At 32.5% G+C, this 19505-nt stretch overlaps 1 protein-coding gene and 1 long non-coding RNA gene across 2 annotated transcripts; both read left to right on the forward strand.

The window, feature by feature from the left end:
• The first annotated feature begins 524 nt into the window (after window positions 1-524).
• On the forward strand, window positions 525-1807 carry LOC148782764 (uncharacterized). The gene is made up of 2 exons (XM_088860350.1): window positions 525-657; window positions 1248-1807. Exons 1-2 carry the CDS (start codon window positions 525-527, stop codon window positions 1805-1807), a joined length of 693 nt encoding a protein of 230 aa, XP_088716476.1.
• A 9979-nt stretch (window positions 1808-11786) lies between these two features.
• LOC148782765 (uncharacterized) lies at window positions 11787-17957 on the forward strand. The gene is made up of 2 exons (XR_016052217.1): window positions 11787-12084; window positions 17679-17957. It is a non-coding gene; the product is annotated as an uncharacterized LOC148782765 (long non-coding RNA).
• The last annotated feature ends 1548 nt before the right edge of the window (window positions 17958-19505 follow it).

Consider the following 19505-nt stretch of genomic DNA (forward strand, 5'->3'; position numbering starts at 1 on the left):
TAGTTATTTTTGGAGAATGTAGATACAGTGACGGAGGCATTGGAGATGGTTGCGCCTGAGATGCAAGTGGTGGTCTCCCTTGATGCTATGCCGGAGGAGCCCCAGTTACTTTTGGAGAATGTAGGTAGTTGACGAAGGCTTTGGAGATGGATGTGCTTGAGATGCAAGTGGTGGTCTCCCTTAATGCTGAGTTGTTGGGCGTCGATCATCCTCCTGCAATCGAGGCTTCTCTATCTATTCAAAGGCCCATGGATGATTCACATATAGTGGAGAAAATGATGATGGAAATGGGCATGGAAGATGTCCCTCTTGCTGTGGTGATGGACAGAATCAGGAAGCGTCGTAAAACCAAAGCTCTGATGGAGGTTAAGGAGAAGCAAGCGGTGGCTATTGAGGATTCAGAAATGGTCGGGGCTCGTACTCCGACAGGCAAAGCTCCTGTTTCTGCGAAGAAGAAGGTATTTTAGAGAGGAGTGTGCTCCTCAGCAAGATTGGAGGCACTCGGTGTTCCCAAAGGAGGATATATGGCTGCTGCACTTGCTTTCCGCCTTGTGATAGTGGACATTGATTCGGCTTCTTCGTCCTCGGCTGATGAAAAGTATTATGAGTCTATGATGCTTGAAGATGCTTTCTTTGGGTATAATCCTTCTGGATCAGGTTCTTCTTCTTTTCCCTCTCCTCCTTTTTTATGAATATCATGTCTAGAAATGTTAGGTGATTAAGTGATCTCAGAAAAAAGAGGGACACTTTGTTTTTAGTTTCAAAGTACAAACCAGTTATTTTGGCTTTACAAGAGACCAAACTTCCAAGCCCTACTCTTTCGAGTGTTAAGGAAGTTTGGGGCTAAGGGACGATCTGTTTTTGTGGAATTGACGCTATTGAAAATTCTAGTGGGGTATGGATCATTTGGTTATTAATAATTTTGAGTATGTGGTCAAAGATAACTGCTTACTTTTGGGTTTCAGGGGTCCTATTTTGGGTTTTTGTTGGGGTTTCATGAATGTATATGAGCCTAATTTTTCTTCTTTGAAAGTTGGTTTTATTAGTGAGATGCATGATGTCATCCATTCTGTGTCTTATCCGGTGGTGATTGGGGGAGATTTTAATCTTATTAGGTGGCCTGATGATTGTTTAGCAGGCTATCCAATATTCTTTTATGAGAAGGTTTAACAGGTTTATAGAAAATAATGCTTTTTTGGACTTACATATTATTGGGTCTAAGTTTACTTAGTCTAATAATAGTGTAGGTAACATTGCTATGTCCAAGCTAGACGGAGTCTTAATTCTTGCGGAGTGGATGGAATCCTTCCCACTTGTTTCTGTGAATTCTTTGGTACGGCTATCCTCTGACCACCTTCCTCATTTACTTAATACGGGGTACCTCAAAGGAGGGCCAAACCCTTTCAGATTAGAGGTGAGCTGGTTGGAGAATAAAGATGTGGTTGACCTCATTAAAAGGACGTGGCTGAATACAGAGGTTGTCGATTCCATGGATTTTCAAATTCATAAAAAATTGTTGAATGTCAAACATAAGTTGTTAGAATGGAAGAAAGAAAATAAGGTTGACGTAAAGGCAAGGATTGACATAATTTTACTTCAGATTGAATCCTTAAAGGATACAATCCAGGAGAATGGTGTCCATACTGACGAATTGGTAGTTGAGCGCAATGTGAAACTTAAGGAGCTCAAGGAATTATGTAGATCTGAAGAAGTCTATTGGAAACAAAGGTCTAGAAACAAATGGTTGAAGGAAGGAGATCTTAACACAAAGTATTTTCATACTATTGTTAGTTCAAGGAGACGGTAAAATAATATCTCGGGTCTAACAGTCCCAAGGATAGATTCAGAGGATAATGCTGCCATCAAAGGGGGAGTTATTAATCACTTCAAGAATGCTTTCACTAAGGAGGTCATTTTGGATCTGAATTTCGCAAATGTTCCTTTTAAGGTGTTGGAGGGGGAAAGAGTGAGATTTCTGGAAAAGGATATCACATTAAAGAATTAAAAAATGTTGTCTTTGCAATGCCGAGTGATAAGGTATCAAGTCTAGATGGTTTCCCGCTAGCTTTTTTCCATAAATTTTGGCAGATTCTTCAGGATGACTTGTTGCTTCTGGTACGAGAGTTTATGCTCTGGGGTCACATTTTTAAGGGCATTAACTCAACCTTTTTAGCTTTGATTCCTAAAAAGTTTGTGATCAGTGAACTCTCTGATATCAGACCTATCAGTTTGTTGACGAGTATTTATAAAATCATTGCCAAAGTATTAGCCAAGCGTTCTAAAGGTGTCTTACCATTCATCATTTCAACATCACAGTTTGCCTTTATTCAGGATCAATAAATTACTGATAGTGTCCTGGTGGCACAGGAATGTATACACTCTCGTGTACTGAGTAAGAAGGAGGGGGTTTTGCTAAATTTGGATATGGAAAAGACGTATGACAGAGTGGAGTGGGGGTGCTATTAGAAATTACGAAATCGATGGGTTTTGGAGTTAGATAGAGAAGTTGGATTTATGGTGGTCTTTCTTCTACCCATTTCTCTGTGCTTTTCAAATGGAGTCTTATTGGCTTTTTCAATGCCTCTAAGGGACTTCGTCAAGGTGATCCACTATCTCCCTTCTAATTTACCATTTACGCTGAATGTTTTAGTATAATGGTAAGCAGAGTTGGGAGAGGTAGAACCAAATTGCAAATTCTGATATAACTGTCCCTCATTTACGATATACTGATGATACTCTTATTTTTGTGATTCGGAGGTAGTACAGTTAGAGAATATTGGAAGGTTTTTGGAAATTTGAGAAGTGACTTCGGGGATTAAATTTAATTTCCATAAATCCTCTTTGATGGGCATTAACTGTACAGGATCGTTGGTGAAAATTTTGGCAATTGTTATTAGATGTAACGTGGGTGCTTTTCCCATTTTCTATCTAGGATTAACGATCTCTTATTCAAAATTCTCTATTGCAGTGTGCGATAAGGTTATTGAAAATGTGCAAGTTAAGTTTGATTTATGGAAACATAAGTACATATCTTTGGGGGTAAGGTTACTTTGTTAAGATTCTGCTTGGCTAATCTTCCAGTCTATCAGATGTCTGTGATCCAAATTCCAGCCTATGTGGGAAGGAGAATTGAGAAAATAATTAGGGATTTTCTCTGGGGTTCGTGTAAGGATCGCAAGAAATTCCATCTTTTGAGGTGGGATAGAGTTTGTACTCCTAAGCGTGAAGGTGGTCTAGGTATTCGGAATGTCAAAAAATTTAATCAGGCACTGTTGTGCAAATGGTGGTTGCATAGTGTTCATTTTAAGGACCATCTTTGGTGCCAAGTTCTAGCTTCTAAGTATAGGACGGATTGCTATAATTTGTGGCTTGATGGTAGTAGAGGAAAGGAGACTTCTTATATGTATAGAGCTATCTTCAATTGTAGACCTATGATTTCATGGTACTTTAGATGGAATGTTGGAAGTGGTAGGCAGGTCCTATTTTGACACCACAAATGGATTGGGGATTTTCGCCTTAAAGTTGTGTTTCCATATCTTTTTCGAGTGGTCGCTAACACAAATTTGCTGATTTGTGAGGCTATGGAAAGGAGAGGTCTTTTGATATCCTGGACTATCCCTCTCATATATAGGCATTTAACTAATTTGATGTTGTCCCAATGGTGTATACTGATGGAACTTTTGGATAAAGTATATATCTCACAAGATGCGGAAGATTTGCTAGTATGGGAGATTGAGAGTGATTGTTTATTTTTGTTAAATCGTGTTATAATTTGTTCTTCCATGATCGCTGGAGATGGTCTTGCCATGAACTTGTTCAAATATGGAAATGGCCTATTCCTCATAAAATTCAAGTTTTCATTTGGCGGCGCATGATAAAATTCTAACTATAGATAATCTTATAAAAAAGGGGGAAAAATTTGCCAAATATTTGTTTGTTATGCAAACAAGATGGAGAATTAGTTTCGCACTTGTTGATCCATTGTTCTTTTACCTCTAGTATCTGGAATTGGTTGTTTAACTGCCTCAGGGTGTGGCTGCGGTTCTCTCTCAATTTACACTTCCTTTTTTGCCTAAGGTGGGTAGTGTGATTTGGTAGATCGCAAAAGGAATGATTTTGTGGGAAGTATGGAAACAGAGAAATAGAAGAACTTTAGAAGGTTTGGCTTTGCCTTTTGAGAAGGTCGCTTATTTAATCAAACTGTCTATATGGTCAAGCCTCTCTGTGACTAAGGAGAGTTGGGGGATCACAAAAGTAGATATTATGGTCAATCTTTTTAACTTCTTCTCTTGGGGTGAGGAAATGTGGGGTTAAGGAGTTATGGTATGCTCCACCTATGGGTTGTCTAAAGATCAATTTTGATGAGAGCTCTATGGGGAATCCTGGTCCAATTGGCATAAGGGGTGTTATTCGTGACTGTTATGGAAATATTGTCTTGTCCTATGTAGGACCTATTGGTGTGGCAACATCGAATTTCACGGAAATGAGTGCATTGCTTAGGGGGCTAAAAATTTTCATAGATCGGAACTTGGGTACTACTTGCATGGTTGAAGGAGACTCACTTAAAGTTATTAATTTGTGTAGATAGGAGCAAAAGGTACCTTGGGAACTTCGGTCTTTATGGTTACATATTATGGACGCTACGGCATCCTTATCTGTTTCTTTCTCCCATGTCTATAGCGAGACTAATGGTGTTATTGATGCATTAGCCAAGGGCGGTGTTTCTCTTGCTTCCTTTTCTATTTCTGCTGATGTAATTTCCTTCTAGTCTTTCAATAAAATGCTTGAACTTTGGTCAAGAGAAAGAGAGAGAGCTAATAATGCAAAACTTATATGATTAGCAATTTCTTCCTAGATAAATCATACTAATAATACTGCAGCATTTATTTTATAATACCTACATGAAAAGAATTCTTTGCAAATGAAAATAAGAAAAAGAAGAGGAAAAGACAATTCAGAACTTTGAAATTGATTTGGTGAAGGATATATTATATATAAGTGTGAAAGATATATTATATATCTAGATGTTGATTTTTTATTTTTTTTAATCTCAAGTTCTCAACCTAAAGTGGACATATGGACCGAAACTTAGGAAATATTGCCAAAAGATAATAGCCACGAACTTATCAGTATTTCAGTGAGAAATGGCCATAAGGACAAATCTGAAACTAAATTAAAAAGAAAAAAAACAAAACTAAGATTTTGAACGAGAAAAGCCTGATATGATAATGGAGTATCCTATAAAACTGAAAAACAAAGAAAGCTTTCAGGAAATGAAAGATGTATAATGCCCAAATGTAAGAAAAAAAAAAAAAAAAATTAGTCAAAAAATAGAAGGAAAAGGTTCATGAACACCTTCTACAAGAGAATGAGAGTCCGTAATTTGAGAGTGAGAGAGAGAGGGAGAGAGGGGTTGTTTTATATACGAAACATTTGAGTTTAATCACGCATCACGCTATACCATAAGCAAAGGCAAGGAGAAAGCTAAATGCTTTAGTGCTCCCGCGAAAATACTTTTTGTTTATTGGCTCCTCCATGTAAAAGTTTTAGAAAACGTGGCCGGATAGAACCGGAACGGGATGGTTAGATCGGAACCTCTAGGGATCTAAGGGTCTGTTTTGCATGTCTAGTAGCCTAGGTGACCCCCCGAAAAAATTTTCCAACCCAAAACCGGTTGTTTAAGGGTCGAATCGGCCGTAGTTTATTCAAACTGGTCGGTTTTATAAAGGCTTTGAAAATAGCGGTACAGTATTAATAACCAGCATCAGTTTGAATAGGGTTTGTTATATATTGCAGGAAAACCATGAATCCACATTTTCCCCTTTTTTTATTCGTTTTTTGGAAAAAAAATTTCGTGATTTAATGCTGGAAATCACTATATAATGAATACAAAACAAGTAATTTGCATTTAAACATTGAAAAAAAGCGAATTTTTTGGATTGAAATGGTGGATTTTCTAGGTTTTCGAAAATTTCCGCCATTCTTTCAATAATATCTTCAATACCTAGTGGTTCTTGAAGAAATCTGAGGGTTTTGATAGATATTATAGGTACTTATCAGATTTATGTTACATTTTGTTCAAAACACCAAAGATAGTGGGCTGATTTTGGCCCAAAATGTTGTTGTACAGAGAACATGTGTTTGATCCAAAAAAAAATATTTTTTATCCATTTATTAGTTGTTCTTTGTCAAATTTAGCTGTGTATTTCGATCATCAAGGTTTCATATCTCAAATAAAATTGGTATGTATATTTATGATTTAGCAATTTTTTTCTATGATATTTTTTGTTCCACAATATCATGAAAATTGTAAAGATCTGAAATTTCCGTCATTTAATTAATTAAATCCAAAATACATAATATTTTTTTTATGATATTTGGTGTGTTTAAAAGATGATTGGAGCCTTTATAATTCATGTGTGTTGATTTGTTCGATTATTCGAACATTGATAGTTGTTTCTTGCTTGGAAATTTTTGTTGATTTTAGGGGTTTTTGAGAAATCAATTTTTTTAAAAAAAAATTATTTCTTAATAAAATTATGTTTTTTTGATGAATATGAGAAGTGGTTTTCTATTTTGTTTGATAAATTAATTTTTTGATGAAATTATGTCTTTTTAATAAAATTATGTTTTTTGATGACTATGGGAAGTGTCTTTCTATTTTTCTTAATAAAATTAATTTTTTTGATAAAATTATGTTTTTAATAAAATTACGTTGTTTGATGAATATGGGAATTTTTTTTTATCTTGCTAAATAAAATTATTTTTTGATAAAATTAGTAATAATGTTTTTTGATGAATATGGGAAGTGTTTTTCTATTTAGCTTAATATTATTAGTTTTTGATAAAATTGTTTGTTCTACTGTTCTTATATGGAAATACAGAACAATAGAATAATAACAACATCCTATCCTATTTTGGCTTAAAAGGATGCTACTTTATTTTGCATTATTGTAGAATAAATATTCATTTTCCTGTTGCTCAAATTTTAAACTTTGAAATTTGGATTTGATAGCAGGCTCAAGAAAAGTGGTTATTGATCCACCTTGATCATCTAAAAAAATAAAAAATATTAACATAAATGCATATAATGAGATGATATATACTAAATCTATGTATTTTATGTTTTTTTTTTTTGTAAGGGGGGGGGAGGGAGGGAATTTTTGGCTTTTTTTAAAAAAAAAATCTACGAGACCTGTCAGTCTAGTTAACCGCCTGCTCCTGCTCCAATTCTAAGCGTCATATCTGGTTAACCTTCCCATTCGATTTTGCGAACATTGTGTAAAACTCAATCTAGGAATACTTTAATGACCCTAAAGTTTGGGCACGCAACACTTTCCAACTTTTCAATCCATAGGCCAACTTTAATAAAATATTTTTCATATCTAGGTGCTTGAAAAGAGTATTGTCCCAGGAGTAAAGTTTGGAGAGCGAGATACTTAAGAATGCCAAACCTAATTTTATTTTTTGATATATATAGTTCCAAAAATTTCAGAAGGAAAATATCATCCCAAATAAGTCTTTAAGATGAGGGAATAAGTGTACTTTATACTCAATTGGAGCTTATTTTGAGAGGGGAGGGCTTTCTTTATGACCCCACCCACATATATGGTATATGTGACGTCTGGTCTCAGCCATCAAATGTGAGTAGATGGATGAGATGGCTTGAGTCACAATGTCATAAGCTAGCAGTTAACTATCAGATCTTGATCATGCAGCTTATAGTGTTTTTTATTTATTTATTATTCTACAAATAATTTTGAAGCAAATTTTAGGGCATGCATTGATATAACAAGGGTGCGCTTGATAAAAATATTAAAAAAATATTTCCGATAATAAAAAATACCAGAATACCCCTAAAAATTTCAAAGGTATTTTGGTTATTTATTTTTATATAAAATATTTTTTTTTTATTTTTTATATGTTTGCCCTATTTTTTTGATGGGAGGCCCTAAATTTCATTAAAAAATATTTTTTTAAAATAAAAAAAAAAAAAAAAAACAGTACTTGACGTGACATTGTGGTATGAACCATCATAAACCTTCGATTCTGATCAAACGGCTAAGAAGTGGATTCACATAGGGTCATATAGAAACATTTCCTTTTTGGGAGAGATTAATACTCTAAGGTAGATATTTTATTAGAGGGAGTAAATATACAGTATTCTCCCAGCCTTTCCTTCTTACTTGTGTTCTTTCCTATTGTTAACACTTGAAAGTGGCCTTCAACTAACTGCTTCTATACTAGGGTCCAACATCCAAAGCAAACGTTATTCTGCCACCCTTTCTTCTCACTAACGTATTCTCCCACATTCGTGACCTTTCCACCCTTTAACACTAAACTTATTTCTCCCACCCTTTCTTTGACCGGCGACCTTTCCCATTTTTTGACATCACCTTCACCCTACTATTTCTATTAGTAGTAGAAATTTATTTATTATTAATAAAATTTCCGATAAGACATATATATATATATATATATATATATATATATATATATATATATATATATATATATATATATATATATATATATATAGGTGTGGTTTCTATAATATTGCAACCTTAAACAATCAAATTAAGGCACACCTCCAAATTTTATCATAACATATAATTTATAATTTTGATGTAAAAAATTCTTAGGATTATCTAAAAATCTATTTTCATGTTTAATTATAAAATTTTAAACTCCAAAAATGGTTAAAATCAAGTAGATCTATAAACATATGAAAATCTTAAAAATTGACGGTCTAGATAATGTATTGCAAGATGCATTATTTCTAGAACTTAAAATCTTTTTTTTTTTTTTCATATTCATTAATCTCGACGTCGAGAGGATCAATGAGAGGGTTTTTCAACATTAAAACAATTATTTCCAATGGATTTTTGAAGCGCATCTGTAATTCTATATTTTAAGGTTACAACCTTATATAAACTTTTTTCTATATATATATATATATATATATATATATAACAATACGTAACGTCTATAGGCGAAAATGAATAGTGATTTCACCTACCCCCATCACCGCCCAAAGTTCATCACGCGGTCACAATTGGCCGATAATATCTTATTTTTCATTTTTTTCTACAAATCAGAATGACTTGAAATTTGGAACGTATATTCATAAAAAATATAGGAATCTTTTAAAATTATAAGAAAAATATTTTACATGAAAAAAATTGATTAAAATACCCCCAAAATATTTCAAAGGTATTTTGGTCAATTTATTTTTGACAGATAGTTTATATATTTTTATTAGATGCGCCTCAATAAGATGTACACACCCCCCAAATTTGAAATCATTCCAATTTGTAGAAAAAAATAAAAAATAAAATACTACTGGACAATTATGACCGCACGATAAAATTTGGATGGTGATGAAAATAGACGAAATCACTATTCATTTTCGTCTATAGACGTTGGAAAGACTTTTCGAAATTTTTATTAATAATAAATAAAATTCTATTAGAGAAGCTGGGTCGCAAGTGAAAAATGTGGTAGAGGGCGCAATGGAAATAGTAACAATGAGTAATTTCTATTATTAGAAGTTGGGGAGCACGTGGGAACTGTGGTATACGACACAAAGGAAGCAACTGATTCTATTACTAGCAGCTGGGGAACACGTGGGACTTGTGGAAATAATCACAATGAGTATTCCTATTAGTAGAAGCTGGGGAGCACGTGGGTACTGTGGTATACGATTCAATAGAAATAATGACAATAACTCTTATTAGTACAAGCTGGGGAGCACATGGAAACTTTGGTACATACGATACAATGGAAATTATAATAAGAAATTATTAGACTATTTACGTGTGGTACATGGAGTTCACAATTACTTGTAATCAAGGTTTTAAAAAATGAATCGGTGACTCGAATCTGTCACGCCGATACCAATGTTGGTTCGAAAAATCGGTGGATCAATTTAGATAATCGACGGAATCAGTAATTTTTTCTTTTGTTTTTTTTAAATCACTATAAATATCTAAAAATAATGTTATTTTAGTTTCTAAAAGAAATTACGAATGGTGCATTATATACTTTCATTAGTTTGTAAAAATAGGTGAATACTGAAACGTTGCTTTCCTCTCTGGATGTTTGTACTCTGTATAATTATCAATTGCAACACTACTAATACAGTATTATATTATTACATCAAAATAATTTAATAAAATTTAAAAAAAATCTATATTATAAGATTTTAAAAAATCATTTCCCTTATAGAAGATATTAGAAAGCATTCTCATAATAGAAATGTTTTTAAAAATACTATAATTTCTTAAAAGTCTAATATTTTAGGTTTCTAAGATAAATAGTGACAAAATTCTTATTTACAACTATAAGAAAAATAATACATTACATAATTTATAATGAAAATAAAAACTACAAGATTTGGTTATCAATGTATAATTATAAAATCATATTATAATAAATATTTTGGTTATTACTAAAAATCTCTATAATTAGTATTTTTTAAGTTAAAAAAAAAATCGGGGTGTTACATTATGTGTTTTCATTTGTTACAAAAATACATAACTACTGAGATGTTTCCTTGTTTGAATGTATCTATAATTATTAATTAAATTTAATACTATAATATTGCATCAAAATAATTACAAGTTTTTTTAAAAAAATTCCATTTTATATGAGTAAAAAAATAATACCCCTTATAAATTGAAATTATTGTCACATTAAATATTGATTACTTACCTTTCCTCATCTCAAATTATAACAATCTAACTACCTATAATATTATATATGGGAAAAGATCCTGTTAATTCACAGGTTGATTGTTCTAGTGTCAGCCAACGGCCCAAATTCAATCGTCCAATCCATGGCCATGATCTCATTTCTTATTTTAATTTTTAATTTTTTTACACAATTCCAAATCACTTGAAATTTTGAGCGTCTATTCTTAAACAATAGTATAATCTAATAAAAATATTAAAAAAATAATTCAAAACATATAAAATAACCAAAATACTCCTAAAACTTTTTGGGGGTATTTTGGTCAATTTATATTTACGAATTATTGTTTCTATATTTTTATTAGGTGAGCCTTGACGAATAAAATAGACGTCTAAATTTTCAAGTGATTTGGATCTGTTGAAAAAAAATGAAAATTCAAATACGAAATAAAATCATGACTGTCAGATCGGCCCAGATTCAATCTGGGCTATTGGCTGAGTCAACCCATGGGATGGTAACATCTATTACCATTATATATTGAAATTATAGTTATTATTTTATATTTTATAATTATCTTACTATACAGATTAGAATAAACTTAAATTCTGTCTTATAATATTATCTAAGTTAAAAAATCCTATTTACAACTGTAACAAAAAATAATACATTACATAACTATTCAAAAATGTCATTGTTACATTGACTCGGCGATTCATAGCCTGTTATGTCATACACACGAGTTGTTGTAGCGACCATTATTAGCAAGTCGTTGACTATGAATAAATCTGCTTACCATAAAATTAGGAAAAAATCGTTTTTATTTTAAAAAGACGGATGAAAAAATCAGATAAAAAATATGGATCGGCAAAAATACTTCATGTAAAGATATCGCCAATATGCCGGACTAGGCTCAAAAAATCGGAGTCAAAAAATCAGATAAATACATATAAAAAAAAATACACCATATACATTTTCTCATTACATATTTTAGCAAATATCACATCCACTAAATATTTTAGCAAATATCACACCCACTTAATTAATGACTAGGGTTTATACTTTATATACATGCTTGCATTTGGGTTTGGGTAATCTGTTTCTACTTTCTAAAGAGTGAAGGCGTAAATGAGAGAATGAAAGGCGTAAATGAGAGAATGAAAGAATGGGGAACTGCTACAAAATTCGGGGAAGGGAGGGCGTGGATGCCACAATTCCTCTTTTCATATTGTGAGTCTCAGAGCAGATGCATATGCATTCAATATCGATGCGCAACCACACTTCGTATTTCAGGATTATGGAAGGAACTGCTACAAAACTAGGTTTACGAGCAGTAAGAACATCGAGGTTTTAGAGAGAAACCACCAGTTTAAGAACAAAATTCTTGCAAACAAGGTTCGTTCTACTCCTCATTAAGGTTCCTGTTTGTTCTTCTTCTTTGTAAATTTTCAATGGGGTTTTTCTCTATAATTTGTAGGTTTCAAAGCTTGAGGTTCTAGAGAGAGAAACATGACTTTTTTTATTTTTTTGCGTTTTTCTCTATAAAATCAGCAGAAAGACTGTAGTTCAATGGGGGCTTTCTCTGTAATTTGCGGGTTTCAAAGATTGTGGTTCTAGAGAGAAACATAGCTCTTTTTTAATTTCTTGGGTTTCTCTCTGTAAAGTCAGTAAGAAAATGAATGTCTTTTTGGTCTCGTTTTATTCGTTTTTTAAAAAATCGCGTTTTCTACGGTATTATGAAAAATATGCTTGATGATTTTTCAAAAAAACTCTATTTTAAATGTCTTTCAAAAAAGTTCCGCTTTTTTAAAAATTTCGACAATTAATTGCCGATTTACTAACTATGGTATAGAGCCTAGGCTCTAAACAATCAAATTAAAGCCTACCTTCAAATAGGATAGAGAGATGTGGTTTCACTATGGGAAATATTTGTGATAGCCTTAAAATATGTGTTCATATTTATTTATAAAGTTTAAAGCTTAAAAAATAGTGAAGATTCACCGATCTACGGAATTTTGAAAATTGATTGCCAAAAAATACGTAACAAAATACACTATTTTCAAAACTTGAAATCCAATTTTCCTCATGTCCGCATCTTGATGTCGAGATCATCAATTTGAAGATATTTAGGCATCAAAACAACATCTTCTAATGGAATTTTTGAGGTAGGCTCAAATTTGATTGTTTAGAGCCTCGGCTCTATATAAACTTTTCCCTATTTTTATTTGGTTTTTTTTTCTTTTTTAGTGAAAGATAAAAGAGATGGCCTTAAAGGCGTGCTCCTCTTTCTTTTCCTTTTTCTTTTTTTAATAGCAAAATGGATTTTTCTTTTCTAAAAAAAAAAAAAAGCCAAATTATGTCGATTTAAAACCTGATAATTAAAAATCGCCTTAGAGAGGCTAGTTGATTAGGTCATTGTTCGCAAAATCGCTCGATCGCATCGCTAACCGCCTGGTTAGATCGGAACCGGCCAATTGCCAGTTCCGATCTTGGGCGGTTAGGGTGATCAACCGGTATATTAAAAAAAAAATTCCAAAAAATGTATATAAATTCTCAAAAATAAGGAATTTGATTTGTAATGTATTTTTGTATTTTTAAATATTCTTTACATTATGGTAAAGATTAAAAATTGTTTTGGTCATTAATACTCACTTTTATATTTTCCCATCTTTTTTAGAAAATTTAAAAAGTAGTCATTAGAAAATATAAAATGGGTTAAAATCCATTTTTTTCATGAATTTTCAACTTCATTTGAATGTGTTTTGTTTTAATCATTACTTATATGCTCTTCATATTTTAGTAGATTTTTATTTTTATTTTTTTCCAATACTTTTTTGACCGCCCGAGACTTGCTCGGTTAGAATGGTTGAATCGGCCGGTTTACCAGTTAGGTTGGTTAAACCGCCGCAACGCCCATGTCCGATTAACAATTCCGGTTCGATTTTGCGAACACTAGATTAGGTTGATGATGATAAGCTTTACTTCAATGGATTGTTGAAAAAACTCGAGGGAAGAGATGAATCCACTCCTAGGATTAAGGGCAGTGTCTTTAGGCTATCGATCGGAAAGATCAAGTTTTTACCAGAACTGTGAGAACCTTGTAAATTTCTGTGTACCTCTCCATGGCCATGAAATCTTTCTTAAAGAGAGATGGAGGAGGTTGTTCTCCAACGTTCGGCTTCTTCCTGAAATCTTTGAGAAAACGTGGCCCTGTAATCCTGGGAAATGGGTACTTACTTTCTAGCCATTAAATAATGGCACTTTCTCTCTCTAAGAAGCCTCACTTTTTTAGTGATAAGCATTAAATTATAAGAGAGAGAACTATTGCACGTTTAAAGGCCCCATGGCCACACCCACGTACCAACATCTCTCACTTGGCCATGATGGCCAGATATATTGAAATATCATAGTCTTCACCACTTAATGAATTTAACATTTATATGCATATTTTTGTCATGAGGCTTTCACGCAAATGTGGTTATACAACTCATAACCAAAAATATCCAAAGTCATGTCATGGTTTTTCACGCTAATGCGGTTTTTCCTTTCATGACCAAGACATCAAAAAATATCTCATTTGAGAGTTCCTGACTTAAATATTTTTAAGTCCCATCAAAACTACATACTTTGATAATATTTTTGCACTCAATCCCTTTGTTAAAGGGTCAGCAATCATATCTAAAGATGGCACATAACTTACAGTTATTTCATTCTTTCCAATAATATCATAAATATAATGATAATCGATTTCAATGTGCTTACCCATGGAACTATAAGCTCCATTTCTAATTGATGAAATAACAGCCTGATTATCACAAAAATTTTAACAGGTCCATCGGCTATATCCAGCTTCAAATCATTTATGAAGCGTTTAATCCAGACGGCATAAATTGTAGCAATGCTACAAGCAATATACTCGGTTTCCATAACATACCGAGCTACATAACATTATTTCTTACTAGACCAAAAAACACGTCCACCACCAAAAAAGAACACAATTCTTGAGGTTGATTTTCTATCATCTGGGTCTCCTACAAAATCTGCATCAGAGTACCCAGTAACTTCTAAGTTGTCAGCTTGGAAGCACAACTTGTAATTTTTAGTTTCTGAATATATCTGAGTATCATTTTTACAGTTTGCCAATGAGGCATCCCAGGATTACTCTGAAATCTACTTTCAAGACCATATGCATGACTCAAGTCAGGTCTTATACACAACATGGCATAATTTATGCATCCTACAGCTTGAGCATTTAGAATTCTTTCCATTTCAGCTTTGTCACTATCATTTAATGGACATATTTTCTTTGATAATTTTAAGCCTTTACAAAATGGTGTATCTATAAGTTTACAATTTTCCATCTTAAATCTCTTTAAAATACTTTCTAAATAATTTTTTTGAGATAAACATAGAAGTCTTGAACTTTTATCTCTTGTTATCATAATGCCCAATACATATGAGGCTTCTCCCATATCTTTCATCTCAAAATGGGAACTTATTCATGATTTGGTATGATTAATCATGCCAATATCATTACCGACTCTCAAAATATCATCCACATATAGTGACAATATAACAAAATTGCTCCCATTATTTCAGATATATACACAATGGTCTAACTTATTGGCTATATAATCAATTTCAGTGATTGCATTATGAAAAGTAAATTATCATTGCCTAGAAGACTGTTTTAGACCATATAAAGATTTCTTAAGTTTATATACTTTGTCTTCTTGGCCTTTAATTACATATCCTTCTGGTTGTTTCATGTATATATCTTCTTTTAATTTTCCATTTAAGAAAGTTATTTTGACATCTATCTGAAATAATTTTATATCATAATATGCAACTAATGCAAGGGTGATCCTAATAGATGAAAATTTCCTATTGGAGAATAGGTTTCTATATAATCTATGCCCTCCCTTTGGGTAAATCCTTTAGCTACCAACCTAGCTTTATATTTATCAATGGATCCATTTTCATTAAGCTTTTTCTTTAGAACCCACTTGCAACCGATGGCTTTTCTATCTTTAGGGAGCTCAACCAACTCCTACACTTGATTTCTTTTAATAGAATCAAGTTCATCATCCATGGCTTGAGTCCACTCAACTGAGTCATGTGAGCTAATAGCTTCACTATAGCTACGAGGTTCATCTATTGTATCCTCACTCATTGAAAAGTAATTATCTTCATTCATAAATACATAAAATTCTTCTAAAGTCGTAGGTGGGGCTTTAATTCTTTTAAGTCTATCTGGTATACTTGATTCAATTAAATCATTCTCACCAAATGTAGAGGGAGTCTGAGAAACAGGGTCTTCTAGACCCTTATTTTTATCACTTTCATGTAAGTCAATAGGCTTATTTAAAATATTTTCATCATCTATATTTTCTAAGAAATGAACATCACGACTCTTTACTAATGATCTACTATTATGGTTATAGAATCTATATCCTTTAGAATTTTCTGAATAGCCTATAAAAGAGCATTTTATAGTTTTATTTTGTAATTTATCTCTATTTTGTAGTGGTATAAGTACATGTACTCAAGAACCCCAAACTTTCAAGATAGTAAGGTCAGGTTTATTTCCTGTCCATAATTCATATGGGGTCAAGTCTATAGATTTAGTTGGAACATGATTAATGATATATATTACAGTGTTGAGAGCCTCACCCCAAAAATGAGGTGATAAATTTGAATGGCTCATCTTGGACCAAACCATGTCCATTAGAGTTCTATTTCTCCTCTCAACTACACCATTTGTTGTAGTGTATATGGCATAGTTGTTTGGTGAATTATACCATGCTCCTTACAAAATTCAGAAAATAAGGCGACGCAATATTCACCTCCCCTATCTATTCGAAGAATTTTAATATGTCAACCTAACTGATTTTCTACCTTAGCTTTATATTCTTTAAATGTTTCTAATGCATCTGATTTCTTACTAATTAGGTATACAAATCCATAACGTGAATAATCGTCTATAAATATTATGAAATATTCCATACTTCTATGTGTTTTCACATTTAATGGGCCACATATATCAGAATGAACAATACTAAGTAGTTCACTAGACCTTTTCTGTTTATGAAAAAGCTTCTTAGTTAATTTACCAGAAATACATGGCTCACATGTTTTGAACACAATTTTTCCTAAATTGGGGAGCAAGCCTCTTTTAACCATTTGATTCATTTTGTCTTTATTTATATGTCCTAATCTTAAGTGTCATAAATACGGATCATCCATACACATAAAAGCATCAAAAGAAGCATCAACATAACTAGAAAATGATGAACTTTCATTAATGTTCAGTCGGTACAAATTGTCAACTTTAGTACCGTACACCAAAGTTCTAGAATGCTTCCTATTGGTAACCCGCCCAAACCTGAACCTTATTTCATAACCCTTGTCGTCTAGCCTTGGGACAAAAATCAAATTACGCCTCATATTGGGCGCATATAATGTATCAGTCAATAAGAGATTTGTTCCTCGTAGTAAACATAGCTTGAAAGTACCAACACGTAGTACATCGCAGATGGTGTCTTCCCATATAAATCTGCTGGTTACCAACTGCAATCTCTTTCAATTATGTGAATCCATCCTTGGTCCTCGAGACATATCGAGTGGAGGTTGAGTCGACCTACCAATTTCTCAGGTCATGATCGGTAACTATTGATTCTAGGACTACGCAGATCAAGTCCTTTCTCTTATTTTGATTATTTCGAATAGGGTTGTTATTTTGGTTTTTATTTTTATTTTTTTAGCTTAAATCAATTAAACTTAATGTGCCCAATTTTCTTACAATAAAAACAGGTCTTCTCAACTTTATTCTTTTGATTTTTAAAATTTCTCCTCATTCCCTTATACCTAGTATTTTTCTGATAATTGAAAGGTTCTTGAGTAGAGCTCATTTGAACTCTTCCTCATTCTTCTCTCAGCTTCAATACTAAGATGCATAGGAAGATTTAACATGGTTATCCCTTGTGCAGAATGGTCCAATGCGATTACAACAGACTCTCAAGATGGAGGGAGACTTTTAAAGACAATGGACACTTGCATGCGATCGGGGACTGGATTCCCAGCTGAAGCAAAGTCCTTTACGCGCACTGTCATTTTATTGACATGCTCGATCACTGAGTTATTTTCTTTCATTCTACAGGAATTGTATTTTTCTAATAACAATTGTACATGGGTCTCAGAAGTGGTCTCATACTTTTCAGTTAAGGGGCCTAATCCTCAAAGACTCTAATTAAATCATCTTCCATAAAGCTCAACATAGTAGTCCTAGCTACTTTGTCATCTTCTAACAATTTTTCAAGACTCCTTCTGGCTTGACTATTGGCATTAGGCTCTAAAACTGGTGGTTCTGTTTTTAGGACATAATCTACCCTATCTTGAAAAAGAATATATTAAATTTTTCTTTTCCACATAGAAAAATTGGTCCCATTGAATTTTTCAAGTTTGGATAATTCTGACATGATTAGCTTAGATGCCATTTTAAGTTTTTAGACACCTAAAAGTTCAAAAACAAATTTAATTGTGTTTAAGAAAAGGTTGTCTGCTAGCTAAATCAATAAGTTTGCCGACTCTCAGTGAGCTGCAACTTCAAAGAAAAATTTTCTCGAACAGTTTATGTTCGCATTGCTATGATGCAACAAAAAATTAATAAAGTAAGGCAACAACTACTTTTATGTCAAATCTTGCATAAGAATAGTTTTCATAAATATGTGAATATGTCTTAGCATAAGATAGAGAGTCTACAATGATATTTGATATTTTTCAACAAAAAATATGGCATTGCATGATCACAAAAAAAAAAAAAAAAAGAGGAAAATTCACAAAATCAAGATCATGAAATTTTCTAACTTAAAGAAACCAAAGCATATGACAATTATTATGCAAATAAAATATGTCGAAAATCCCTAAATTATAGGTCACAAAATAAAATAAATAAATAAACAAATAAATAAATAAATGCAATTGATATGTAAGCCTTTACTCCAATAGAATTGGTTCCTGCATAATAAGATTCAATTATAAAAAAAATATGCACTAATTTTTAGCAACAAAGAGATGGAAGAAAGAAGATGCCAGCCGCCTAATTTTCAGCAGTCCATGGTCAGTAAAAAAGTATATAACAATAAGTAAATTTAGATACTCAGCTACCTTGCGTAGAGTAGAAGAATTTTTTTTTTTTTTTTTTTTTACAGTCTTTACAAATTACTATTATTATTATTATTAATTTTATTAGAAAAAATAGAGAAGAATTATTTGCCTTATTTTCTATTACTTGACCGTGGACTTAAGTATGTATTGTATCATCAACTTGATCTGATAGAAAATAACTACACGACTTGTTACTACTTTACTTTGGAGAGAGAGCCTAATATTGAGGCGTAGAAAGATAACCTAATATTGAGGCATGCTAAGTTAAGATAACTCTTCTATAACAACGTTAAACTTATTTTCTCTCTCTTCCTATTCTTTTGATAATTCTTTTAGTGTCTCTAGCCAAATGCAATATAGAGAGAGAAAATGTGGCAAAAGAATTTACAGAGAGAAAATATTCCAGAACCAACAAAACCAGTAAAAATAAACACTGAATCACAAATGAGGAGCAATAAATTGAGAGAGAGAAATTTATAAAAATAAATAAATTTAGACAATTAAATTTAATGTCAGAAAAAAATTTGCAGCAAGATATATGTGAATGACAAAGCACAATATCAAAGTTACTGTAAATTAAACTCAGGAAAAAAATAAAATATAAAAATACCAAAAAAAAAAGGGTCCTGTAGGTTATGGGCCCACCACGC

This window comes from Amborella trichopoda, chromosome 3, assembly GCF_054954075.1.
Source record: "Amborella trichopoda isolate Santa Cruz 75 chromosome 3, AtrichopodaSantaCruz75HAP2 v2.0, whole genome shotgun sequence".
In the NCBI taxonomy this organism is placed as follows: Eukaryota; Viridiplantae; Streptophyta; class Magnoliopsida; order Amborellales; family Amborellaceae; genus Amborella; species Amborella trichopoda.

Excerpts from the sequence above, each read along its gene's own strand:
- LOC148782764 (XM_088860350.1), top strand. The coding sequence starts at position 525 with ATGGCTGCTGCACTTGCTTTCCGCCTTGTGATAGTGGACATTGATTCG. Across the intron at positions 658-1,247 it reads GTATAATCCTTCTGGATCAG|GTAACATTGCTATGTCCAAG; the intron begins GTTCTTCTTCTT and ends ATAATAGTGTAG.